The 26764-nt window shown below is 41.9% G+C and overlaps 1 protein-coding gene across 2 annotated transcripts in view; it reads left to right on the top strand.

Moving 5' to 3' along the window:
- The window catches only part of KIAA0319 (KIAA0319 ortholog), a 59338-nt gene extending 33820 nt beyond the window's left edge, over positions 1-25518 (top strand). The window contains exons 8-21 of one of the 2 annotated variants that reach the window (XM_055800949.1): positions 183-275; positions 877-1009; positions 2882-3110; positions 4926-5049; positions 6112-6244; positions 7124-7272; positions 10360-10511; positions 11638-11776; positions 13589-13748; positions 15018-15160; positions 16521-16643; positions 18059-18149; positions 19725-19813; positions 20698-25518. In XM_055800949.1, the coding sequence (XP_055656924.1) occupies positions 183-275; positions 877-1009; positions 2882-3110; positions 4926-5049; positions 6112-6244; positions 7124-7272; positions 10360-10511; positions 11638-11776; positions 13589-13748; positions 15018-15160; positions 16521-16643; positions 18059-18149; positions 19725-19813; positions 20698-20876 (1937 nt within the window). In that variant the 3' untranslated portion in view covers positions 20877-25518. Of the gene's footprint in view, positions 1-182; positions 276-876; positions 1010-2881; positions 3111-4925; positions 5050-6111; positions 6245-7123; positions 7273-10359; positions 10512-11637; positions 11777-13588; positions 13749-15017; positions 15161-16520; positions 16644-18058; positions 18150-19721; positions 19814-20697 lie in introns of both variants that reach the window. The other variant, XM_055800948.1, reaches the window with a different exon arrangement.
- The last annotated feature ends 1246 nt before the right edge of the window (positions 25519-26764 follow it).

Below are 26764 nucleotides of genomic sequence, written 5' to 3'. Positions count from 1 at the left end.
TTCAGTAACCTTTTCTCTCCCTTGTCCAAAAAAGACAGCAGATTCTGCAAAGCTGTCAATCCTAGATTTAAGTCACTAGGAAATGTTGGTCTGTAGAGTTAATATATTAGTTTTGCCAGGGCTTTCACTACTGTTTGTTTTCTTTTTTTCTTTTTTTCTTCCCTCTCCTCCCTGTCTCACAGCAGTCAGAGTTAACCAGCCACCTGTTGCCGTTGCTTCACCCGAAGTACAAGAAGTTTCTTTGCCTACAACTTCTACCTTCATTGATGGCAGTCGTATGTACTGGACCATCCTGTGCTTATATTCTGGATTTATAATACACCATTACAACAGTATTTGTCAATTACAAGTGAAATTCCTTCTTGCTCTATGCAGAAGTCTTCTGAATCATTATTTACTGTAGGAATTTGATTTCAGTTATAAATTACTTCAAACAAAAAAAGTGGTAAAATCCCTGCTTGGGGATTGAGGTGCAGTGTGTCGGAGGCTGCTGTATCCAGGGAGCAGCTATTCCTACAGCCTCTTGTCCTGCCCAGAAGGCCTTGGTGCCAGTACAGCTGGGGCCGTGGTGGAGAGCTGTCACACAGGGTGTGAAGAGATGTCATAATTACATTCATAATTACTGAGAGCAGGCAAGTTGGAATGTGCGGAGTCTGAGACTGATTTTTGTGTGTGTGAAGAATTGTTTGTTTAGACAAACCATACCAAATGGAACTTGTAATCTGTGGTTTAACAGCTATGGTACATAAATCCTGTTTGAATATGCTTGAAAAGATAATTGTAGAAAATGTGTTAGGGATCAGTGCATGAAAGGTTTAGTATTCATTTCAGCAATTGCTACAAGAAACTGATACGGTTTTCCTTTAATGAATATAGAAAGTATAGATGATATGAAGATAGTGAGTTACCACTGGGAGGAAATTAAAGGTCCTTTACGAGAGCAGAAGGCATCTGCTGACACACCTGTCTTGCACTTGTCTAACCTTGTTCCTGGAAACTACACCTTCAGGTACTGGCACAGATGCTTTCCTTTGGTGTTTTAACTATTTCTGTGATGTCAGTTAAATGTTTCTCATTGTGCTTACATATATTTCCTTAAACAAAAAACTAAATGTTTCTTCTGCGTGCTGTTACCCTTCATTTTGCATAGTGGAAAGGCATAGGAAGCAGTTTTATTAAAAAGTGCTTGCAGTGATTTTGTGATTCTGGTGAAGTGATACTTCACAGCACGACGTTATGCAAAACAAGGCATCTGAAATGAAATACCTCCCGCTCCCACCAATAACAACTGTGACAGAACACTTTTATTTTCTTTATTTTTATTTTTTTCCAGCTTACAAGTTGGCAAGTGTCCTGAGATGAAAATCTGCAGTCAGACTGTGAAAGTCATCCCCTGAAGGGTGGTGGCAGACAGAACAATATTGGGAGACTGATCCCTGCAAGGCATCGTTGTGTGCTGATTTCAATAAGTCATTCTGTTCTTCATAAAAGCCTTTGCCTTGCTACTCTTTTCCTCCATTTATGCATTGCTGAAGCTGGATTTTGTCCAGACAGTGGAAGCGATGTTTGCAGTTCTGGGTGCTTTAATTAAAATCAAAGTTCATTTTCTGAACTTTTTAACTTAAAGCTTAGTCTGTGCAGAGGCAGACTTCCCACTGACCCAGCCTGGGTTATTTGGCTGCCAGTGGGTGACAGCCTACCAGTCACTGTATTATGTATCAGTGTAGCATCAGCAGAATGTTGAAGCCAGTATATGCATACGTTAAATGTGGTGCTTTGCATAAGCTTCACCAAAAATTGCATAGCTTCACCTTTCATTATATGTTCTTTACTGAAGTTGTTCCTTATTATACAGAGGCAGAAATGACCATAGGATTTTTTTTCTGTATTAAGAGGGGCTGAGCTTGCTTACAAGCAGTGCTCTTAATTGTGTTCCAAACCTCAGGGAAATAAGAAATCACTTGCTGTATCTGTGTACCTCTGGGGGAGGCTGAGGTACTTGAACAAATAGAGCAGCATGTTCAGACTTAAAGGAAATGAGCTGGTCAACAAAATCTAGTGCTTCTGATGAATGGATGTGCACTGACAGCAAAAGTATGTGTTCCGCAAGAATTATCGAGCACTAACGTTTTTTCAAACATAAACAACAGAATTAACTAGTTTTGTTGCCATTTGGGAAAAGCTTCAAGAGTGGCTCCCTTTTCACAGCAGGAGGGGAATTAGAGATGTAGTTGGTTCCCATACTACGGAGGACAGTCTTCCATCGCTTTCAGGTGTCTGCAGCAATCTCATTTGAAGCTGATCTGTCCTCGTGTTTCTGAGAGGTAGTAGTGGTTCTTTTTAAACCCTGAACTTCTTTAGTTTTGTGACTTGACATATTAAAAAATCTGAGCTGATACAAAGCTTCATTAAAATCAGTAGCAGTGTGCCACAGAATTAAGAAGTTAGGAACCACTGCTGTGCTATAAGCAGAGCTTCTGAACATCCACAGTAGTTCTGGATATAGGTGTTAACTGGGACTGTTCTGCTGTGGCTGATGAATGAAATCCCTGTTTCTCACCAAGTAATTTTTTTAAAGAATTTGCATTGAAATCTGTTGGAAATTGGCGAAGTTGCCAGGGGAAGGGTTTCATCTGGGATCCAGAATACAGAATAGCTAGGGTTTTGGTTTGGTTTTTTTTTTAAAGGTTGAAAGCTGTGTTTGAAAACAGTCTTCTGAATTTCTTTTCTACCTCAGCCGAGCGATACGTGTTTCTGAAGCTGAAGTTCATAGAATCTAATCAGTGGCTCGGTGTTAGGTGGTGTTTGAAAAAGTGCTTTGAACTTGGACTTGGCAGAGATCCACCTTAACAGATTTCCAATATTGTTTTTACTGTTGCAGACTCACAGTGATTGATTCAGATGGAGCAGCCAACTCCACCATTGCATCTCTGACTGTTAACAAACCGGTGGATTACCCACCTATTGCCAATGCTGGACCTAATCAGGCAGTCACCTTGCCCCAGAACTTCATTACGCTGAATGGAAACCAGAGCAGTGATGACCATGAAATTGTCAGCTATGAGTGGTCACTCAGTCCCAAAAGCAAAGGCAAGGTTGTAGCAATGCAGGTATGTCTTTCTTCTTGCATAGGATTGAAAAGCTCTTTCATCTCCAACATGAGTAAACATATACCTAAGTAACTACTCGGAAGCACTGAAATATCTAGAGTGCTGTTATTCTTTTTTTTTGTATTTTTTTTCCCTCTGATGTATTCACCACTTATTTTAGATACAACTTTTAATTTCTTCTCATCACTTTTTTTCATTCCTTATGGCCATTTCTGATTCCTGCTGTTGTTTGTTCCCTGGTGGTTTGGAAAGACTTTGAGTTCCCTATATCCGTCACTGGACCCTGCTCCACAGGTTTCTCTTCTGAGACACGGAACATGCTGAAAACTGGTTTGGGGAGAATGTGGTGGTTGTCAGGGTTTTCTTGTAACACTTGCTCCTGGAGAAAGTAGGACTCACAGAAACTTAATTCTCTGAGTGAAAGATGACAAGACTTGTGGCAATGTTATGCAGCCATGCACTGTGGTGGGGGTTTTTATGCTCGGTAAAACACGGGTTTCCTGTGAAGGCTAACTGAATTTATTTGCATGGCTGTATTTTTTTTTTATTTTTAATCTGAGAAAAGCTAATAAAAATTTTCAGTGGACTTGCACTCAGTAAGTTGGAGATTCTTGTAGCTCTGTAGGTAGTTGAGGTAATTAGCGTAATGAAGCCACCTGAAACTCAGAAGCCATTGTTTATAAGAAATTATTTCTGCTACGTTGCCAATGCTCTAGACCTTCAGAACTGGAAAGAGATCACTTTGTAGATCATTTTAGGAAAGGAATGATATGATACAAGCCTATGCTGTAGAGGCATTTACAAATCTATGGAAGGGCTGATAGCATAATGGTTTATTTCTATTCATTTACCAAGACAAAAACTTTCCGAAAGCATCCATGCAGCCTGAACTTGTAGTTTTTAAGAGCTTTTCAATCATAAAGAAGCCTTCTTGAAAGAAGGGAATGACTGTTTGACATATCTAATGGATTTATTGGGTATTTAATGTGGAAATGCAAGAGCATTTTACAGTTTTTTCAAGAGCCTAGTAATCTTCATGTCCCTAAAGCTGAGGTTGCCGGTCTCAGGTGTGTTACATGTCACATTGTACACTAACTGTGGGTAATAAGTACCTCTGCTTGTCAGTTAATCGTTTATCAAGGCCCTTAGTTCTCATTATCATCTTTATATTAAAAAACCCAAACCCCTAATTGCATTGTGATTCGTTATTCCTCATATGAGAGATGCCACAAACGTTTATTTTATTAACAAAATGACCTATAGCTGAGCCTGGTCATTTTACGAGTTTGTATAGCTATTAATCAATACTGCTGGAAGAGTGTACTTGGGACAGTCATCTTGTTTAGTATTCCATAAGCCTGGGATCAAATCAAGATTGGTCTTTTATTTAACAATTTTTTGTAAATATTATATTGAATAATGTAATGATGTTTGTTTTTAAAATACCTCTAAGGAAATGGAATAAACTAGCAATTTTCGACAGTGTTTAACTTCCTAATTAAGAAAGTTTATCCCATGTGTTTCACAATTATTGTTGTTCAGAAAAACTGCAGTCAACATAAGAAACTAAGGTTTATTGTCTACAGGTATCTTTATTGTCTACAGGTATTTCTCTGGATTGGTAGGGACAATTGTAATAGTGAATACATTACATCTGTTATCAAATTTTAAGTCTTTGTCTACAAAGTGCTTGAACTGCTTGCTCAAACTTCTTAGTTGTGAAGGGTTTAATTAGTATTTGCTCTGTAAGGTGTTTCATAATAATGAGCATTTCTGTTTTATCTCACACTCTCCGTCTTCATAAATGCCACGTAGGGAGTGCGGACACCGTACCTCCAATTATCTGCAATGCAGGAAGGAGATTATACATTTCAGCTGACTGTCACAGACTCTGCGAGGCAGCGGTCCACAGCTGAGGTCACACTGATTGTACAGCCTGGTAAGTCAGCTGCCAGGCATGTCTGGGTCCCTCGGGGTGGGCCTGCCTGATGCCTTAGCACTGTCCTCAAATGCCTCACCTCCTGGCATTGCACCACTGAAACGACAGTCAGAATGTCTGGTATCCCTGCACCAAGGACTCTTCTGGCTCCATATTCTGTCAAAGCAAACAGTTAAAACAGGTGTAGAATCATAGAAAGTCCAGGTGGTGGTCCTGAGAGCTGACACTGGCCTTGTTACATAAGGAAACCTACACAGAGATGTGTTTGAGTGTGCTGCTAAGCACTAAAATGTAGCTCTTGAGTTTAATGTCCTACAAAGTCTGTTTTTGCAAAGCTGTTCAATCAGTGCTGTGCTCAGTTTTCTTAGTGTTTTGCAGTCCTCCTTCAAGAATCCTTGTGTGATTTGAATTAAACTGTGTTGTACTTTCTAGGGAAAAGTATCAAGCCAGGAATTTTCAAAAGCTACATCTCTCACATGTCTGTTTAGATCTGGGAGCAAAGTGATGAATAGGCCCAAATGGTCTGGGCCTCATGAGATTTTTTTTTTTTGTGCTTTTCTTTGTCTTTGCCGATTACATTCAAAGTGGCCTTTTCTGCCCACCTGAAGGTCTTGCATTCCACCATGGGGTAGTGCTTTATTTTTCTTGTTGTTGCTTATTTCACATCTTTTTGTAGATGACCCCTTCTCAGAAAACTTTACAGTGGGCGTTTGCCACAGAAATCAAGAACACAGATTGGAAGTACAGTGTGTGGTGGTGCCTTTTAGTGGGAAACTAGAAAGGTGCTATTGCTGAAGTCAACTCTAAGGGTATAATAAATACGCAGGAAAATGGTAGCATTGCCAGTTCTACCATGCCACAAAAGCAGAGGGTGAAAAAAAAAAAAGTTATACGTTCCTGTACTAAATCCTCCAAGGCTCTGAATTGGCACCAATTCATGGCATGCTGCTGGCCCTGAGTAGCAGAAAACCTGGGCCAGTGTCTTCCTCAAGGGCAAAGAGATTGGCAGTCCTTGCCAGTGACTGCCTAGCAAATGTCATACACTAAATATTACTTTTACAGAAAATAACAGTCCTCCAGTAGCAGTGGCTGGCCCTGACAAGGAATTGATCTTCCCAGTAGAAAGTGCTACACTGGATGGAAGCAAAAGCCAAGATGACCAAGGCATCGTCTTCTATCATTGGGAAAATGTCAGGTATCTAGATGTTTTACTAATCTTCTGTAAAATAGAGAACAATGTGAAAGTGATTGGGTGCCAGAGCCTCTTATGCAGTTGTGTTAGGTGATGCACTGTTGGAGAACTGCTTTGAGGATCTTTCCATGCAGGTGGATATAGGGTAAGAGACAGGTATTTTAAAGTCAACTTGGAAAGCTGAGGCAATCTCTGCCTCTGTTCTGCAATGTGTCATCTTGAGGCCTACTGTTACAAAGTTAAGTTCCTGCCATTTTCTCTTCAGTCTCCTGTTAAAAAGCGAGTAACAGGCTTGGGTACCCTCTTGTAATACACCAAGTTTTCCCATTTGTCCTTAGAACTAGGTTTTCTTACTCACTTGTTTGTTGAATAATAAGGTAAAGTGAAATCTCTTTAGCCTGAGCTTTCAATAGTAAGTGACTAAAGTGCTCTTGAATGATCATTGAAAGTGTTTTACAAAAGTTTGTTATATGCAAAACAATTGATCCTTACTAAAAGAACAAGGTATTTGCTCACACAACTGTCACGTCTATGGTACAAGAGGAGGTTTGCTGGCACCCTGTACATGTTTTGAGTGGCTCTTAGAGCAACAGCATTTGCCTCCTCCCATAAAATAGTGTAGTGAGGAGGCTGAACTTTTAGGGTACTTTTTTCTACTCTTCTGATACCTGGGTATGTGATGTTTGAATGCTTTGAATGTCTTGAAAAAATGGATTTAGGAATTCTTTGAACTAAACTCATGTCTCATCTGGTTCTTTAACCATCAGTTCTTATAGTGGTTGTAGAACTACAATATGCATAAAAGCAAACGATACAAGCAGTACTGCTGAAAGAACGATTTGGTTCGCTGTGCAGGATTATTTTTGAGATGTTTTGTTTCAGTGGACCAAGCTCTGTACAGATGGAAAATGGTGACAAAGCAATAGCAACCGTGACTGGTCTTCAGGTTGGTACCTATCGCTTCAGGTTGACCGTGAAAGACCAACAGGGCTTAAGCAGCGCATCTGTGCTGTCTATTACTGTGAAGGAAGGTAAGCCTAGCTGCTGCTGCTTGGAATATCATAGGCACCTTGCAGGTTGGTTCAGTCACTGACAGGCTGTGAAGGAAACCAGACGGAAAGGGATAATGTATTTCTTGTCATATTTCAAGGGTATTCAAGAAGAGTTAACTGCTATTTTGTAACAAAGTAGTATGTGATTGGTAGAATCAACTTAACTTATTGCAAGCTTTTTAAAAGTTAAGTATGTGCAGAATTAGTTGTAACAAAAATGCTCCACAATACTGCTTTTGACCACTGTGTGTCTAGTTTGTTAAGAGGATATGTTTTTTATTTTATTCTCATTAAGCTTTGAGCAGAAATGCAATTTTACTGTGGTTTTTAAGTAACATCCAAGAAATGAGGTCTCAGAGTATACCAATTTGCATTTAAAAACTTAATATTAAAAGACCTGTATTTGTTTGGGGGTTTTGATACAGAGAAACAGTCACTGTCCTGGATTTCTGTATTAACTTTTCCCCCTAACATGCATGCTGTAGAGGAGGCTTTATGAAAATAATACCTGTTCCCTGAGATCGTAGAATTGTGTAGGTAGGCAAAGACCCACTGTTAAGATAATGTCCAACCATTAACCCAGCTCTGCCCAGCCCACCACTAAACCCTGTCCCTGAGTGTTGCATCTACAAACATCCCCAGTGCCGGTGCCCCCTCCCCGGGCAGCCTGTGCCGGTGCCTGACCACCCTTCCAGGGAAGAAATGTCCCCTCACCCCCACCCTAACCCTGCCCTGGTGCAGCTCGAGGCCGTTCCCTCTGCTCCTGTCGCTCCTTCCCTGGGAGCAGAGACCGACCCCCTGCCCACAGCCCCCTGTCAGGCAGCTGTAGGGAGCCATCAGGGCCCCCCGAGCCCCCTCCTCTCCAGGCTGCCTCCCCCCTCAGCCTGGTGCCCCAACCCCTTCCATGGCTCCATTGCTCTTCTGACAGAGGTACTGTCAGGTACTTCTGACAGATTTTATGGCTTTGACTTACATTGCATCCTCAAGTTTGCAGGTGGTGATAATCCAACCATCTTTTGCCTCATGTTCCTTATGAGTGATTTTAGCGGTCTCTGTGGACCTATGCCTCATTTTAAAGAAGGTGGCATAATACATTTCAAATATTGTTTGGTCCAGAGTTTGGTGCTCTGTTGCATACCTTGTTTTCTGAGGGTAGCGATGCACTCTGGCTCTGCAAGTGTGGTACCTATACCATTTATGAAATGATAGTAGAGTTTCATTAGACTTGTAGATGCTACTGTCTTGAAAACAGTGCAGCCTTGTTTCTCTTTCACTTGGTATCACTGCAGAATGAGTTAATCGGAATCACAGAATGGTTTGGGTTGGCAGGGACCTTCAAGACCATCTAGTCCCAACCCCCCTGGCGTGGGCAGGGACACCTTCCACCAGACCAGGCTGCTCCCAGCCCCATCCAGCCTGGCCTTGAACACTGCCAGTGATGGGGCACCCACAGCTGCTCTGGGCAGCCTGTGCCGGTGCCTCACCACCCTGTAGTAAAGAATTTCTTCCTAATATCTAATCTAAATCTGCCCTCTTTCGGTTTGGAGCCATCACCCCTTGTCTTATCACTTCATGCCTTTGTAAAAAGTCCCTCTCCAGCTTTGTCAGCCCCTTTAGGCACTGGCAGGTGCTGTAAGGTCTCCCTGGAGCCTTCTCTTCTCGAGGCTGAACATCCCCAACACTCTCAGCCTGTCTCCATAGGAGAGGTGCTCCATCCCTCTGAGCATTTTCATGGCCTCCTCTGGACCTGTTCCAACAGGTCTGTGTCCTTCTCATCTTGGGGACCCCAGAGCTGGATGCAGCACTGCAGGTGGGGTCTCATGGGAGCAGATTAGAGAGGGAGAATCGCCTCCCTCACCCTGCTGGCCATGCTTCTTCTGATGCAGCCCAGGATTTGGTTGGCTTTCTGGGCTGTAAGCGTGCGGTCCCAGGCCACGTTGAGCTTTTCATCCACCAGCACCCATACATCCTCCTCAGAGCAGCTCTCAAACCATTCTCCACCCAGCCTGTATTTGTGCTTGGGATTGCCCCAATATGCATCTCGGAGAAGCAGCTGAACTCAGTTTTACCCGTGTCCATTATTGGCTGAACTGTTTCAGGATTTCAGTTAGGTGTTTAGTCAGAAACACATGGCAACAGCTCTGCCCAAATGTGCCTCATTGATGCTGTGAAGTGTAGCCACAGTATGTACTGAATGCAGTCACAGGTTCAGTATGGAAAATACTCAGTGCTCCAATAGCCAAGTTTAATCAACTGGCTTATTTTGAAGAGACAAGATCACTTGTATCACAGAGAACTCTGCTATTCTAAAGAATAGAGTTACAGCCAATGCCCTAGAGATCTGCCCAAAATCGAATTATTTATGTCCAACCTAATACTCAGACCAGCAAGGTATTTCACTCAGCCTCACAGCTTCCTGGAGCTCTGTCGTATCAGTTGTGTTCTACACAAAGATCAGTGATGTCTCATTTCTGGGAAGAGAATGCGTTCGTGTTTCTTTGGTGTTCTTTGGCTGTACTCCCAATGCATGCCTTAATTTCACTGCTAGCAGTAAGCAAAAAGCATTCGGGAACTGCGTTTACTCTGAAGTTTCCCGATTACACTTTGCCTTAAATGCAGGTGTTGTGAAGATATAAGACCTTACACAAGCTTCTATCAGGTAATAAGTGATTCTGAAGATGAGAAGAGCCCAGCAGGGTGATCTCTTGCTGGGCTGTGTTTCCGAGTAAGAAAATCTTTTTGATTGACTAAGAAGACCTGATGGTTGAGTTATTGTGGACTGTAAATAGAGTACCCCACAATGCTTTTTGAAAAAGATCTGTTTGGATCGTACCTCCTATTGGTATTCTCCTCATAGTGCGGCTTTGCTTTTGTAAGGTTGTATTAATCCTGGAGCCGAATTCTGTGTATGCACTCATCCTCTCCCTGTACCTTTGTCATGAGATTCTGTCGTTACTGCCTGTAATCGTCAGATAAAGAATTGCAGTGTGGGTGTACTGGCAATGGCATGTCACATTTCGCATGTTTTGAAAGCAAATCCTTCTCCTCCACTGTTTTTATGGCTAGAAAACAACAGTCCACCCCGGGCGCATGCTGGTGGGAAGCATGTTCTAGTGCTTCCAAATAACTCTGTTACCTTGGATGGCTCAAGGTCTGCTGATGACCAGGGGATTGTCTCGTATTTGTGGATTCGGGATGGTCGAAGCCCAGCAGCTGGGGTAAGTTTCTTGAAGGTTGTAGCAAGTCAGATTTGGCTCTTGTTACTCGTGTAGCGTTAGTGCAGCAGGGCAAGCACGTACAACTTAAAAGATGGTATGAGGCATGGTGTCTGTGTCTGGTTTGTCTCCCCTGCACACTCTAATGCTTTGGTTCTAGGAGCTTGTGGTATGCTCAGTACAGCTACAGAATATGGTAGCCAAGTGAGAGGACTGTAGCAGTGTAGACTTAGGTGGGTAAGACTTGAGATAGAAGAATAAAGTTGTGTCTCTTTAGGAGTATTTGGTGACAGTAGCAAGCTAATGTGTTTGAGAGAAAAATAATCTGAAATCCAAATAGTCCAAAAGAGGAAGGGTCTGAGAGTGCAAAAAGTGCTAAGAAAGACTAAGGAATCATGTCTGGTGCCAGATGAGGGGAAACTTGCCGTTTACGATGAAAATGGTGTTTGGCACTAGACGTTAAGATACCTTGCCTGGCTGACCACAGTGAGTAGCCTGGGTCATTAGGGCAGTGGAGTCTGCTCTCTGAGTAGGGACTTCAGGAAGCTGAAGTTTCTATGTCAGCTACTAAAACTGTGATAACTTCTTCTGTCTACCTGCACAAAGCGTTATGGATAGCTCTTTGCAGTCAGGAACATAGTAGCGAATCAGCCAGAACTGGGAGAGGAGAAACAGCGCATGATAACTAATCTTCTAGAAGCAATTCATGTGAGTGTATGAGAAGAATTGAAGAGATTCAGCGTAATTATAGCTGGCAGAGATGATAGTTGGAAATACATGAAGTCTGAGGAAAGGTAGTAACTTGGAAGCTAAGAAAGCAGAACTAAGGATACTGTAGTGGAAATGAAGAATAATAATGTACCTGTTTCAGATTTTCAAGCTGATGAGTACTTGAGAATGTCAGCTGTTCTGCGGAGATTTTTTTTAAATGGAAATACCCATACTGTGCAGACGTCCTCATTAACTGCCACCTCAGAATTTGCATTGCTCTGCTATAAACTGTGGGTAGCACCCATTTGTCCCAAAAGCCAAAGCAAGAACTCACGCTGTCATACCAGATACCCAACTTGATAGTGATACCTGCAACTTTCTCTGAGGTTATAGTCATCCCGCTACCGTTTTTTTGCAGGATGTGATCCACGGCTCAGACCACGAGGCAGTACTGCAGCTAACCAATCTGGTGGAAGGAACCTATACTTTCCACTTGAAAGTGACGGATGCCAAAGGAGACTCAGATGTTGATTCAGCAACTGTTGAAGTGCGGCCTGGTATGACAATTAAAAGGTCATCGATACGTTGTGGATACCCCATCTTTTGTTCTCCTTTTCACTTATTTCAATGTTGACAAGATTGTCTCAAGTTAAAACACAAAAGCAAACAGACCTCTCTCTTCCTACCTTCTTATTGTAGGGCTGAGGGAGTTAGAAAAAGACATCAGGCTTCTTAACTATCAATTACACCATTGCCTTACTGGAAGCATAAATAAATAAAAATAATACTTCCTAGTTAATATATTCATTAGGGTTTTTTGTTGCTTTTCATTCACTGTAGATTTTTGTTTACTTTTTTATAGTTAATTAGTTTGGTCAATGGAAAGAGATGGGAGCTGAGCCTTAAGTTTAGGTTCAAATGCTGCAATTGTGTGTTTGATGGTTGAAAGCATGTTTTTATACTTGTTTTCCTTCTTTCATCATGAAGGACAAAAACATCAAAGGCTTCAAGGATTTTTAAATTGTCTTTTCATGGTTTGATATTGTTGATATATAGACTTATTTTCAAGTGCACGATAAATGGCTTTGTGATGGAAGCATAAGTTGGCATTTTGGGAAATGAGTCTGAAACCTTCCATCTGTCAGAGATTTCTTGTTTGTCTGGTTCCCAGGCAATGATTTTATTTCTGTTCCTCACTTTATCATTGAATGTAGTCACAATAATTGGCACAGGATTCTCATTGGATATCTGTGAAGCTTGGTTTTTTTGCAAGGCACTCTAGAAGTTCAAGTATTACTTAACAGAACCCTCAGTTTGTGAAGGTAAACATATTTGATATTTCTCAGATCGACAATCCTCATTTAGAGTTGCTCACACAGTCTTGCATGCCACCATGTGAGTCCATCTTTGCCTCCCTTTTCCTAGGTGGTAGCCAGCAGTAGATAACTAGCAGGGGACTTAAGAATTAGGCTTGCCTAGCACTTACCTCTGACCTTAAGATGACAGCATTTAGGGGAACAGAACTTGCTGTTCTGCACAGAAATGTGGTAACGCTGAACTGAAGTACACACTGAAGCGCTTTCTTCCAACTGGTGAGGTGGGTTGCTATCTTAGGACCCACCAGGTTTGTTACAGAGGGAATATGAAAATGTAGGTTAAGTACTTTTGTAAGAACACAAAAGGTTTGGGTTTATAAGGGATATGGGCCTTATGCAGGAAAACATAGTATTAATAAATACTTTTGAGTACTGCATGTTGTCTTAGAATCACAGAACCATTTCGGTGGGAAAAGACCTTTGAGGTCACCAAGCCCAACCCTTAACCCAGCACTGCCAAGGCCACCACTAAATCCTGTCCCCAAGTGCCGCATCAACACATTTTTTAAACGCCCCCAGTGCGGGTGCCCCCTCCCTGGGCAGCCTGTGCCGGTGCCTGACCACCCTTCCAGGGAAGAAATGTCCCCTCACCCCCACCCTAACCCTGCCCTGGTGCAGCTCGAGGCCGTTCCCTCTGCTCCTGTCGCTCCTTCCCTGGGAGCAGAGACCGACCCCCTGCCCACAGCCCCCTGTCAGGCAGCTGTAGGGAGCCATCAGGGCCCCCCCGAGCCCCCTCCTCTCCAGGCTGCCCCCCCTCAGCTCCCCCTGCTTCCCACCTCAGCCTGGTGCCCGAAACCCATTGCCTGTCTCTGGACCTCGATGTCCCTCTGGCAGCGAGGGGCCAGAACTGAGCCCAGGATTTAAGGTACAGCCTCACCAGTGCCAGGTACAGGGAGATGGTCACTGCTCTGGTCCTGCTGGCCATACTGTATTTCAGGTGGTACTGAAATATTTGCCAGGCTCTGAAAGAATAGCATGTTTGTCTTCTGCCAGATCCCAAAAGGAGTGGTCTGGTGGAGCTGATTCTGCAAGTTGGAGTGGGACAGCTGAGTGAGCAGCAGAAGGACACCCTGGTGAGACAGCTGGCTGTATTGCTGAATGTTTTGGATTCAGATATCAAAGTTCAGAAGATACAAGCCTACTCAGATATAAGGTACAAAGATATCCTGCTATGTCTGGAAGATCTGTGATTTTCATTGACTCACAGCTCGGAAGAGATCATTTTGCAGCTAATTGTAAGATGACAAAAAATGCTATAGCTCTCAAGTGAATTTCTTCTGCTGTTGTAGAAAATTGATGAATTAAGCTCTCTGGAGACTCAGAACACTCTTCTGAGTAATAATAACTTAATTCTGTGTATAGTTTTTATTATTTATTCTTTTAAAGAAAGTATACGTGTATATGGCAGTGTCTTTGTTTCATACAGTGCTGCTAGTTTTTCCTAAATATTGGATGGAGACAGGCAGACTTTTTCACAGTGAAGCAAGTATTATATTTCAAATTAGGGTTCTAGCTGTATCTATTCCCCTTTTCTACTTCCTGTCTAAAGTTTTGATACTCTTAATTATTTTATAAACATATTCCCATATAACCAGTGACGAAAATCCATTAATTGCAGAAAAAAACCTACACAGTGGGTACTCCTAAGTGTGTTATCTTACTCTGAAGTAGAAATACCCCCTCTACTTGATGTAGGGGGCTAGAGGTGGCTGTGCGTACCCAGAGAAGCTTCTCGGCATGATTGGTAGAACCTGTTGACACAAGTTATCTTTAAATTGCTTCTTGTTAACTATTTGGTAATTTAAAACCTATTTTGGTGTCTATTTAGCTCTTGGGGAATTTCTTAAAATTTAAAACCAAAGAGTTTGGAAAATCTGGCATTTATAGCTATGATATTTTTGATCGCAGCTTCCAATTACTGCTTTTCAGATAAAGATGTTCCCTGAAATGTTTGATACAGGATGAGATCGACACCATCTTAGTGAAGGGGTGGGAGGAGGGCTGCTGCACGAAGTTCTCTGGCTCCCTTGCTTCCAAGCTTTTCCGCGCCTCAAATTCAGGGTTTTTTTAAGTTCCTCAAACTGCATTGGAGTGCTTTCTGACAGGTTATAGATGAGAGTGGGGAAAGCAAATGTGTACGTATGGCTCTTAGAGCAAGACTCAGGAAGACTGAAGAGGGAATTACATTTGCTCTTGTCCTCACCTTCTCTGAAACTGAGAAGCCAGAGAACTGCTGGTCCTGCCAGCTCAGGGTGAAGTCCATGGCGTTTGGATGGAGTTGACTGATCCATGGACAGAGTTCCCTAATCATTATCAGTGGTGATACTTACTTCCCAGAAACAAACAGAACGAAAGGCTGTATACTGCATGCCTGACAAAAGTGCTCTGACAGTAGTCGTGACCTTAGCTGTTCTTTCTGCAGCACCGCGGTTGTGTTCTACGTGCAGAACGGGCATCCTTCCAAGGTGATCGAGGCATCGGATGTCTCACGAACTCTGCACATGCAGCTTTTGAAAGAAAAGGCTGACTTTCTGCTTTTTAAAGTCCTGAGGGTTGACACTGCTGGTATGTTTTGGATCATGCTTGATCATCTTGGATCTTTGTAGGTATTTGGCTAACACAGCACCTAGAAACAGTGCATGAAGGCCTTCTGTCTGCCATCTGGTGCCTGGCCTTGGATGTAGCTTTCTGAAAGACGACGCTGAAGCCAATACTTAAAATGCTTGTTCATTTGTGGTTCTCTGGCGCCAGTTACTTCTGTTCTTTTGAAAGGCAAAATCTGTAACAGAGGTTAAAAGCACACCTTAATCTGGTCTGCATCAGGAGGGCCTAGGGAATGAGGGTGAAGATATCCCACTCATTGCATCTTTTGTTGGAAGATGAGCGAAACTTAATGCAGCCGTAATATAGAATATTTCCTGTCTCTGGTTCATTCAGGCCTTTTAGCGTTCAGTAATGGGCTTGTAACGTAACTTGTTCTTGTCTGTCTGTATGGGGCAAAATGGTTGGGCGACCACTGTTATAACTTAGTCTAATATGTAGACAGGCTGCTGGGGTTTTTTATAAAGACCCTTTTATTTTCCACAAAAAGGTGCATGAACTTCTAAGCTTATTCTAAACCACTAATAATTTGAATCCTTTGTGATACCCATATATTATAGATATAACTTCTCCATAATTTAAAATCAGGACATAATGATCCAAATACAAAGTGAGTGAGCTCTAGTAATAAAATAGTCATTGATTCTATAGTAAATTCTGTCTTTATTTACCTGTTGAAAAGGACTGCTGTTCTGTTGTAAATGTACTTGGATTACTGAAATGCATAGGGTCACTTGAAAATATGCATTAACGTTTTTCTCAACATGGCAAATCTGCTACCCTTAAGTTTTAAGGGGCATAACTTTTTATTTTAATCTGATAAGACATATTGATCTAGCAATAGTTACTACTGTAAGCATATGAGTTATGTAAATGTTCTGGCCTCAGATGCTGTAATTCTGTTTTGAAATACTGACATACACTCTAGTTTATTGGTATGATGTTTGGCTTCTGGTACCTGAGAATGCTGATATTCTTCAGTTCTCAGGTACTTCAGAAGTTCTTACAAATGCCATAAAGAAAGGAGCCAGGTCTGAATTCCATAACTTAAACTCATCTTCATTTCTGTTTAGAATAAACTGTTCTTGACTTGAATACAACTTTGATGTTGTATGCATAAGATACATTCTTATCGTTCTTTTCACAGCCAGGGTCTGTTGAACTATAAATTTATTTAAAATGTAACCGCAAAGGAAAGGGAGATTTAAAATGTATCAGGATGTTATGAGCTAGATGCTTTACCACCAATCTAATCTCACAGCAAGAGGATGTGTGACAAGTTGCCCATTTACACAACTGACCCTATGTTTGGTTTTGTTCTTAGCCTGTCTTTTAAAGTGCTCTGGGCACGGACACTGTGACCCCATAACAAAGCGCTGCATTTGCTACCAGCTATGGATGGAAAATGTGATCCATCGTTACCTAAATGATGGAGAGAGTAATTGTGGTGAGTTTGGGTGTTGTGGGATGTATTTCAGGAATAACTCATCTTGTGAGACTGTTGATTATTTGCTGTCAGAATGGGGAGTACTTGGGAGGTAGATGCTGAGGGAAGACTCAAACTGTCTCTTTGTTTTCCAGCCCAGCAGTATCTATAGAAAGATACTCAAATAACATCTTGAAATGATATCTTGATAGTGATAGCCTGTATTTAAAATATTTTTATATGTTAAAATCTAAAAAGTGTTGCTATTTGAGGAGGAAAAAAAAAGCATGAAAACTTTGTCATGTGGGAGAGATCTTGCAACAGTTCGGGGCCGGTTAGAAGGATTGCTGAATAGCCTGGGCATTGTGAAGCTGCTGAGTAGTGTTCATCTGACAGTTGCAAAGCTGAAAAATAGGCAACAATTTAGATTCTTTGAGTAGGTGATTGATGCTTTTGTGCCAGAAATGTGATCTGAGCTAAGGAAGGAAAACACCGGCGTTCTGGACTAACCAGTATAGTCATGTTTAAAACGTCAGCTTTTTATCATGATTAATTTTGCTGTTTCTTTCCATTTGCCTGTTGCATCCAGGAAATGCAATTTAGTTTCATCAGCTTAATCACGTTTATATTTTGTAGCACACCTAACATATCAGCTAAAACTATTTCAGATGTTTAATAGTTATATTTTAACTAAATTGGTCTTCTGCTTAAGCTGGAATAAAGCTCAGCTTGTAGTACTCTGCAGGCTTGGAGACATTTGCTGAGCAATGCACTAGTCTTCAAGTAAATCTATAGACATTTATAAGGAGCTTGCTACAAGCCATTAGAGGATCATGTGTCTGTGTCTTAGTGAGGAAAGACTAATTGACCAACTAAAATGGCACAATAGGTTTTAAGCCTGAGGCTGGGATCTCCCGCAGCCCTGCCCTAATGCTGTGTTGTTCCGTAGCATAATAGTAACACTGAAATAGTGACTATTCACATGTTGGAGTTCACATCATTGCACATCTCTGTATCCTTCTCATGTTGTCCTGGATTTACAAATGTAAGCATGCAGGTAGAAGGGTGTATCTCTAACCCACCGTTCTCTTAAAGTACTGCTAAAATGCCAGAGCCAGAGTATACCTGTGTTTATTTCAGTTAGAGAATAACTGAGGTGGTAGCGATGCCCTCTTGATTTTCAGTTCCCACATAGGCTTCAGGTATCTTGGGGAATGGTAAAATGTATTGGAGTGGAAGAAAATTTTCCCATGTGCACTTCCACTCTGGAAGCTTAAGAATTATTAGGGATTTTTCTGAGAATATGAAGGTGCCAAGTTTTCCTAAACCCCTGTTGCCACTCCCCATTCCTCAGGATTGGTTCTTTTAATAAAGTTGCATTAGAAATTATCTTATTCATACCACTTTACAAAGCACTGATGTTTTTCTTTTTTCAGAGTGGAGTATACTCTATGTGACTGTATCTGTTTTCATTTTGATTGTGGTCATGATAGGGCTTGCCTGGTTCTGCATCTGCTGCTGCAAAAGGTACATGATTTCTGTCTCTTTTTGATGGGGTACACACAAAAACTGCACAGAACTGCAACATTTTAGTCCAGTCCTTAGTACTATACCACTGAACTCTTTACAGACGTTTGAGGAGCTTCCTGTAGCTATTTCTGTATAGACACACTTTCACTGAAAAAAAAAGGAGTATCCATTTGTGGCGCTGTGATCTTCTGCATTTTGAACACCAAAAAGCTGATATTGGAGTATCTTTCATATTAAGAGATAATTTATGTAAAAATGCTGAGAATACACTGCAGATCTTCATGTCTCCCCCTGAGTCCTCCAGGTACTCTATGCTAAGAAAAAATAGGCATGTCTTGAAGGTTGCTTGTGTAGGAATGTTGGGAAGGGAGCTGCTCCTGACCTGGTGTCTCCCTTGGACGGGAAGGGTGGGCAGGTGGGCTGCATCTGGCTGACAGGCAAGGAGAGGAGTCCAGTGGTCTCAGTCACACAGACTTCTTACTTCCTCTTCCCTTAAACAGTTTTGCCAACTACTGTAAGTCATTTCCCTCTCTGCCCCGCCACCCCTTCCAGTCTTTCCTAGTGAGCCAGCAAGAAATTCTCTTTTAACTGACAAGCCCCTGCAACTTCTGTCAGTAGAGCAAGTGTTCTTGCTGCTGCTCAGAAAGCTCAGCAAATAAATAGCTTGTTCAGGTGTTAGCAAAAATGAAATGCTGTCAAAATATTTCCAGGTTTTCGACTTTTTCTAGGGTGTCTTCGCAGTATATAAAGGATGCGGTTTGAAATGCATGGGAGTTGATACTGATTTCCTTATTGTGATTGAAGGAACAGTGTTGTTAGTGGAAAGGTTTAAATAAAAGTGTGTCCCCACTTCACCCCCACAGCTGTGGGGTGGAGCCTCACAGGCTTGTGTGGATTTGATGAGAAAGGGATAGTTTATTGAGTTTCTGTCCTTTGTCCTTATGTGGCTTGTGCCAGTGAGCGAGAGCTTATTGATAGAGATACACGTAAAAAAAGAGGGACATGCTGCACAGGACAGAATGGGAGGAGATGCCCTTTGCCTTGTGGAACCTACAGGGAAAATACATGCTGTAGTCCAAGATTTGGCTGGGGTTTTGGGGGTTTTAAAGGCTTTGAGTTATATATGCGGGAGCCTGTCTCTGTTTTTGTCTGGTCTTCTCTATCAGCATCACCAGACAAGCACCACTTAAATGCTCTTCAGTTAAAAATATAAAAATTGGGACTAACCAATTCTTACAGAAATTTTATTTGGAAACGAATGAATATATGTCTACCTTGTGTCTAGTTACTATGTTGAAATTGAACAAACTGAACCCATCTGGCCTAGGAAAACAAGTCACTTTCTTGCTTTTTTGCATTTTGGAAATCAGAGAAAAATTTAAGTTATACCCTCTGGTCAAGATTGCACAGCTGCTTCATACAGGTATAAACTGGAACAGCTCTTTTTGAGTGGAGGTGCAGAAGTACAATGAGGTTCTGTGTATTGGGCTATGTAGCTATGTGTATGAAAAGGGAGAGGGAGCAGGTTTATGTGAGAACTGAATGTCTTTGTGGTAACTTTCTTTTTAGCAGGAAGAGGACTAAGATAAGAAAGAAAACAAAATACACCATCCTAGATAATATAGATGAGCAGGAGAGAATGGAGCTGCGACCCAAATACGGTAAGTGTTTCAGCTAGGAGCTCACCCACCAAGCTTACAGTCAGTGTGTTTGGGTTGACACCTGCAGCTGGGAGGAGCTCAGAAGCTGGCTTAGAAGTTTGGGAATGGCAGGCACAAGTATAAACAACGAAAGGGTTGGAGGAGAATCTCTTCCTTTCTTTCATGAGGCCTTGCGCTTAGCCACTGCTCTGACCTTCTTTGTTAGTCTTAATTTAGACCATCTAATTGTCCCACACGCTTTCTCCATGTAACCCCTCCTCTCCTGCACCCACTTCTATGTGGAGCTGGTTTTGTTGCTATGCAGCAATTCCCTCCTGGCCTGTAAGTGCCCTGTTAAAGGGCTGTAAACTTCAGCAGCAACCCTCTCATTTACACTTTATTTAATTTACCTGGGTTTCAGTTTTTAGCAGGGGAAATACTGGAATCCAGGGAAATAAAATCATCCTGAGAAACTGCTGCCCTAGAAAGACAGACATCACATTTCTGTAGCAACCATGACCTTTCATTGCCGTTCATGTTAATCAGATAGTTGAGTGGACAGACTAATTTCCAAATTCAGTCTATTAGAAGTCTACTAGCTATGTGCTAAGATCATCTGATTGTTTCAAATTGAAACACACACATTCACATTTCGGAGCCCCAAAGTGATGGGCCTTCAGTGAACTCACAAGAGTATCTGCCCAACTGTACATGGTACCTCCTAGGCCAGGTTTTGTATCGATGGTGGTGGTGGCGCACACTATTGTGCTGGATTGCAGAGAATGTTTTCATTTACCTTTCATACCACAGCAGAGGAGAGGATGGTTAGTTGTTACTAATAAGTGAAACCTTTCAAATGAGCTTGTTTTGCCTTTTTTTTTTTTTTTTTTTTTTTTTTTTGTCAGGTATAAAACACAGAAGTACAGAGCACAACTCCAGTCTGATGGTCTCTGAATCAGAGTTTGACAGTGATCAGGACACTATCTTCAGCAGAGCAAAGATTGAAAGAGAGAATCCTAAAACTCTCATGAATGGATCCATCAGAAATGGAGTTTCCTTCAACTACAGCTCCAAAGACAGATAACTGAATGAGGGTAAAAGCACAGAACACACTCGTCCAACACATCTGAAACATGTTGGCCCACCTCTGTTTTTCCAGAACCAAAAGCTTCCTAAAATACCAACTAATTGCAGATGAAAGGGTAGATTTCTAGCACAGTTAGGGGAAGGAAGAAGGAAAGATTAGATGGTCAGCTAACTCCTCTTATCACTGTTATAGGAACAAGGAAAAGCACATCTTGTTTCTTGCATGTTCCATGCTGAGTGTTTGTCTGAACTTCAGAAGGCCTCTTTTCCTGTATTGCTGCTACAAAACTAGCCAGGGCAGTTACACTACTAAGAGTAGTAACTAAGATGCATACAGATTCGTGTCCTGTGCTCCTCCCTCTCTCTGTCAGAGAAGCAATGTGATTATGATGCTGGCCTAAAGCAGCAAAAGCCAATATAAGTAAATTCCCCTACAACTATGGAGAGCAATATGTGACCACAGGTTCCGTCTTCATTTTCAGTTTAGGTTGGGAACACAGAGAGCACTTCTGTGCATTGTATTTATCTCTGACTGTGCTTTGTGACCTCCTTTTCTAGGGTAGTGCTCATCAGATGGGAATGTCTCTGTTTCAAAGAAAGTTTACAATTAGCAGTTGCATTTAATCATCTGTACTGTGATACATCTGTGTCCTGTAGGATGCAGCGTTCCCTGTATTTACGTAGAAAGGATGGTGCTTGCAGGGAAGTCCAGCCTTAGGTTGCTTCTGTGATGGTGAAGGTGTTTTGGTTCTCTGGAGTCTGCCACATCCAGCCAGGAAATGGCAGCAGAAAGGCAGGAAGGACTCAGTGAGATGTGCCTCCAGAAGAATTTTGAGCACCCTTCAAACAACCTTTTGCTGAGGGAGCACTTCTGAAGAGCTCTGGAACTTTTGAGACTGAACCCTCAGCTGAGATGGGTTTTCATTGTCAGCTTCACTGCTCAATTACAGAATGTGCCAGGTGTTTGTGTGGTGAACTGATTGTGGCAAAATATGCTATGTGGAGCCGGAGGTTCAACACCTACCTCCATTGTCATGAGAACTGGTGCTGAGGAAGGTTTTAGCTTGAACGTTAGATTGTTTTACTCTTTCTTCTTGCTATTCAGTGACTAGAGAGATCCCTTGCAGTGTTCAGGAAGGGTAGATGTGTTGGAGTTCTGATGTTCTTGTTCGCAATCTGGATAATTTCTTCACAGCATGCTTGTTAGGCTTTAAAGCCATGCCACCAATACTTTTCTTGAAATCCCAAACTGAAATCCTGACTTTTATATGTAAAACTCATTTGTGGGGGCATCTGTGTCAGTAGTACTATCTGGCCACGATGTCGGTCTTTCCTGGGGTTGCTTTACTGACTTGCAGGAGTCGTGAACTGAGCTGGAGGAATCGTGTGTTCTGATGGAGAAAACATGCCTCTGGACAGGTAGTTTTGTTGGGTTTAAATATAAACCTTTTTGGGTTTTAGATCTGGTGGTGGAGAATCCATTAACAGAAGGGTGGAGCAGTATAGAAATCAGGGGGAGGAGATGGGAAGGGTCAGTGAGGGGACTGACCTCCATCGCAAGGAATGATTTGATGGAGAATTTGGGGGCTTTCTCTATCCTTTCATAGAAGTCTGACACAACAGAGTAGTTGGGTTGAACACTGGGCAAAATTCAGAATAACTGTCTGGGTTGGAAGGAATTGGTAGTCAAAAGTTGCAGCAACATGGCATGCTCCTAACTGCTTTCATACTTTTGGTTCTCAAATGCAGCCAGCAACAGTCCCTGAGGCTGCACTGAGGAACACTTATCCTGTGCCCAGCCCTGCATTTCTCTGGAGAGCTGTGTGAGCTGTGTGGCCACAGGAGTCATAGTGGTGGGAGAGGCTGTGAAGACCCAGAAAGGGCTAATGCAAGTGTTTTCCACGTTTTCCCCATGCCCACCAGCAAGATGCAGTATAAATGGTATGATTTGTGTTCTTCAGAAGCCAAGTTTTAACTCATTGTGTGTGGAGGTTGTAGACTATTGAAACAAGTTACTTTATCTCATCCTCTCCTTTCTTGAGTGTGTGTATATATTTATTTTTAAATAACTTGGTCAGTAAAAGTAAGGTCAGCTTGTATCAAACGCCTTTCAATTTCTGCTCCAGATGCATTAACATCATAACACAATGTTCACTTTAAAACATTCCTGAAGAAAGTTAAGGCCCACTCAAAATACTAATTTGTTTTTCCTTTTTAAATTAAATTGTTAGGCTTAATCCATTCTGCACAAATACCAAAAATGTTGTAGCAGGAATTATGCTTTAGGAAACATGCATTTTTAAGCAAACAAAGAACGTTGCATTAGGAACCACAACTTTGTATTGGCCACAGTGCCATTAATGCTTCTGCTAAATACTGTATCCAGTGTGCCTTCATCTATAAACTTAGCTTAATTCATACCTTTGTTGTTGTTGTTAAAAACAAACTTAAAGAATGATTCTCTTGTAAAACAACTACAGGAATCATAAACCTGCTTTCCTCAAAGCTGCAGAGTTCCCAGAGCTATTCCCCCCTCCCACACAAACATATGCTGTGGGTTCAGATCTTTGTTGGATCAGTGGTAAGTTCGTGTGCCATGAGAACATAAGCATGATCTGGCTAAGTATTTCTGACTTGAACAAATAAGAAACATTTGACCAATTCTCAATGTATAAGTTCCTAGCGAGTGGAAGTTGCTTATTAAATTGTTCCCTAGATGATGGTTTGATATCTTTGTTGCTAATGGTATTTTAGGTATGTTTTGAAAGTTGAATATAGTTTACATTTGTGATCTGCTTCTAATTCTACTAGTTTGATCCTTCCACCTCCTTGGAAGGAGAACTCATTCCTCTTACATAAAATCAGGCTTGCTCTTAATATGAAACTTGCACAGAAGTTGAAACTAATAGTTTCTGGCTCTGTGAATTTGTGATACTGTGTGTGTGTCACATGACCAAGCATTTTTATCAGCACTTTAGGAGATACTGTAGCAAGCCTTGTATCTTGATTCAGTATAATCTCTAGAACTGTTGCTTTCTTGCAGAATGTCAGGTCATACCTGGACTGAAAGGGTCAGAGGGCTAGCTGTTAAGGTGCAAACACAACGGTAGATTCTGATGCTAGCCTTCTGGTTTGGGTTATGGTGCGATTGAAGAAGGTTCTCAGTCCTCACATGTACTTCCACATGCCTTTTTCCTTCACATACAGAAGGTGTGCTGGCAGCTTCTTTGTGAAATAAGGATGAGGATATTCCCAACAGTCTTGTCTGCACTGAAAATCAGAGGAAACCAGATATAACTTGTCATGTATGGCTCAAAGTTCACTGAAAATAAAGAATAAATTCAGTGTGGCACTGCTAAGATACTGCCTCTCTTTGAAGGCAGACAGTGTGCTGATAAGTAAGGATTATTTTGGAAAAAAAATTCCTTAGCATTACTTCCAGCAGTGTTAAACAGGTTCAGTACTTAACACAGTGGATATGGAGCATGAAACTGCCATGCTGCAAACAGGTTCTTGGCTTGTGTTTTTAATTTTCTTAACCGAAATGGTACTGCAGTATGAAACAGAATTTACCTTGGCAAATCTGCTGAGATGCACATCCAGATTCTCTGTCCTGTGGTTCAGCTTTTCATATTAACTGAGTAAATTGCTGAGAAATTAAAGCAAAATGTGAACAGTCTAATTGTAGAGGTTTGTTTATTTGGGGAGGAGAAAAAAGGTTATTCTTGTTTCATGTGTAAGAGTACATTTTCAACTGTGTCCTTTTAGGTAAACAGTCTTAGCAGTCTGTGATGCATCAGGTACAGGTACTGTTCAAGCATCTGGTTTTGTGCTGTCGGGCTGTGTTTGCTTGTATGATGCTAATTTTCCTTGCTTGGTCTCTAGTGGGCAAACAGAAGTGCGCACACATGCCAAGGAGCTTGACAGAAAGAGAGTCAATGCGTGCGTGCGTTCTCTATGCTGAATTTAAATGTTCCTTAGACAGTTATGATGATCTTGAAATCATCAAGTTCTTGGGCAAATTTCCTATTCCTGTTTTAAGCCTCAAGTGAAACTAGTTTCGCCCCTCAATATAATGATAATGGGCAGTAGTCAGCTGGACCTTCGGGATGGTGGTAATAAGATGACAGCTACCTTAGTCTTTGTGAGCCATTTATGTGATGTTTGAGAGACTTTTAAACATTCCTCTAGAAGAAGGGAAATGCGATAGAGGTGAATTAGTTTCCTAATACCAGCTATTGCTTATCATTGATCCCTAACTAGAATACTAGTCCCATACTTCTGCAGCCAAGGAGAACCTATTTTACATCCCTTTTGGTCCTGAACTCCCCAAGGCAAGGGAGGGAACCTTAAAGCTTAGAAATAAAATGTAAAAAAGGGGGGAGAAAAGGCAAATCATTTTCTCTTGCACAGGCTACAAATCAGCTGCAGATGAGCCACACATCAGGCGCTTGTCTCTGTATGGAAACGCTTCTCCCTGTGGGTGGATGGGTGAGCAATTACAGAATTTATATTAGGAATCTGTTTCTAGAAAATGTTATTTATTGCAAATGATAATGTATTGTAACTGGAACCATTTCTGAGCCAAAATTACTACATTTATGTAACTACTAATAAAGTTTTGTCTTTCCTTCTTGGAACTTGTCAGGTACTCTTTTAGACATGGTATTCTGTATTGGATGCAACACTCAGGTCAGCCCAGCAGAGGTAAGTTGTGTACTATCGCTCCTATCTGTACTCAAACATAGCAGCAGTGCACGATCTGATCCCTTCCCTTCCAACTGACAAAAGCAAAGAGGTGCTGCAATGGAGACGGGACACAGCTTGATGCAAGCAAATGTCAATTTATTGTATAGAAACACAGGTATATATACTTTCAGAAGTCGTGCATTTTAAACAGATTGGTTCTTTTGAGCTAAGCATTGCATACTAGGCAATCCCCGATTGGTGGTTAACTACCATCAGTCAACAGCAAGGTGTTACCTTTCCTTGGAGCCACCCTTGGTGCCATCTGTCCCCGCTCCCCTGTGCTCTCTCAGCATGACTCATCATGTTAATTGTTGTGTCTATACAAGCTCCAGCGCGCTCCCCTCAGCTGATTGCCACGCATGGTCCTAGTTTCCAACCCGCTCCTGCAACGCATCAGGCAGCAGTAAGGGTATTTGGATGCACGGTGCCGCACTTCACAGGGTACCTCCTCCCGTCACGCTCTGCCCCTGCAGGGGAATCATGGCTGCTGAGAGCTGGTGGGATAGTGTCCTCTGCTGAGGGATGGAGCCTGCCCGACCGTTCCTGCACTGTGATGGTGGTGACAGCAGCAGCCTCCCCCTGCGCTGTCAGGAACCTGCTGCAGTGATTCCTGACGCCTCCAGCCAGCAGGGTCAAGTAGCTTCAGCATTCGCTGATACAGTGAATAAACCACCAACTTCTTGTGTCTTGGAAGGTCATAGGCAGAGAGTTTTGACATTGAAAACACTTTACACAAGTGTTAAATTTGAACTTGGAGCTTCTGAGCACCATATTTAAACCTCCTCCTTTAGATAGCTCAATCATTCCCTCAGCTGTGGGGCTGGGACCAAGGGCATGACCGGTTACACTTCTGGCTCTGCCAGTTTCAGCAAGACAGTTACTTCGATGGCAAGTCAAAGCATGGAGCTGCTTTTACTTAAAGGATGCCCCATTGATTTAGAACAGTAAAAACTATTTTAGTCTGTGCAAACTATTTAAACTGCTATTTGCTTTCATAAGTAAGTCACAAAACATACAGGTAATCATAAAAACGTGTCTAAAATCATAAAATGTGTCTGAAACCACCAGTGTCTGGGAAATAGGCTGCAGAACACTGGCCTGCTTAAACATGTCTTTGACCTTGGTGACAAGAGGTAA

This window comes from Falco peregrinus, chromosome 3 (assembly GCF_023634155.1).
Source record: "Falco peregrinus isolate bFalPer1 chromosome 3, bFalPer1.pri, whole genome shotgun sequence".
NCBI lineage: Eukaryota > Metazoa > Chordata > Aves > Falconiformes > Falconidae > Falco > Falco peregrinus.
This window is presented reverse-complemented; position numbering and strand designations above follow the sequence as displayed.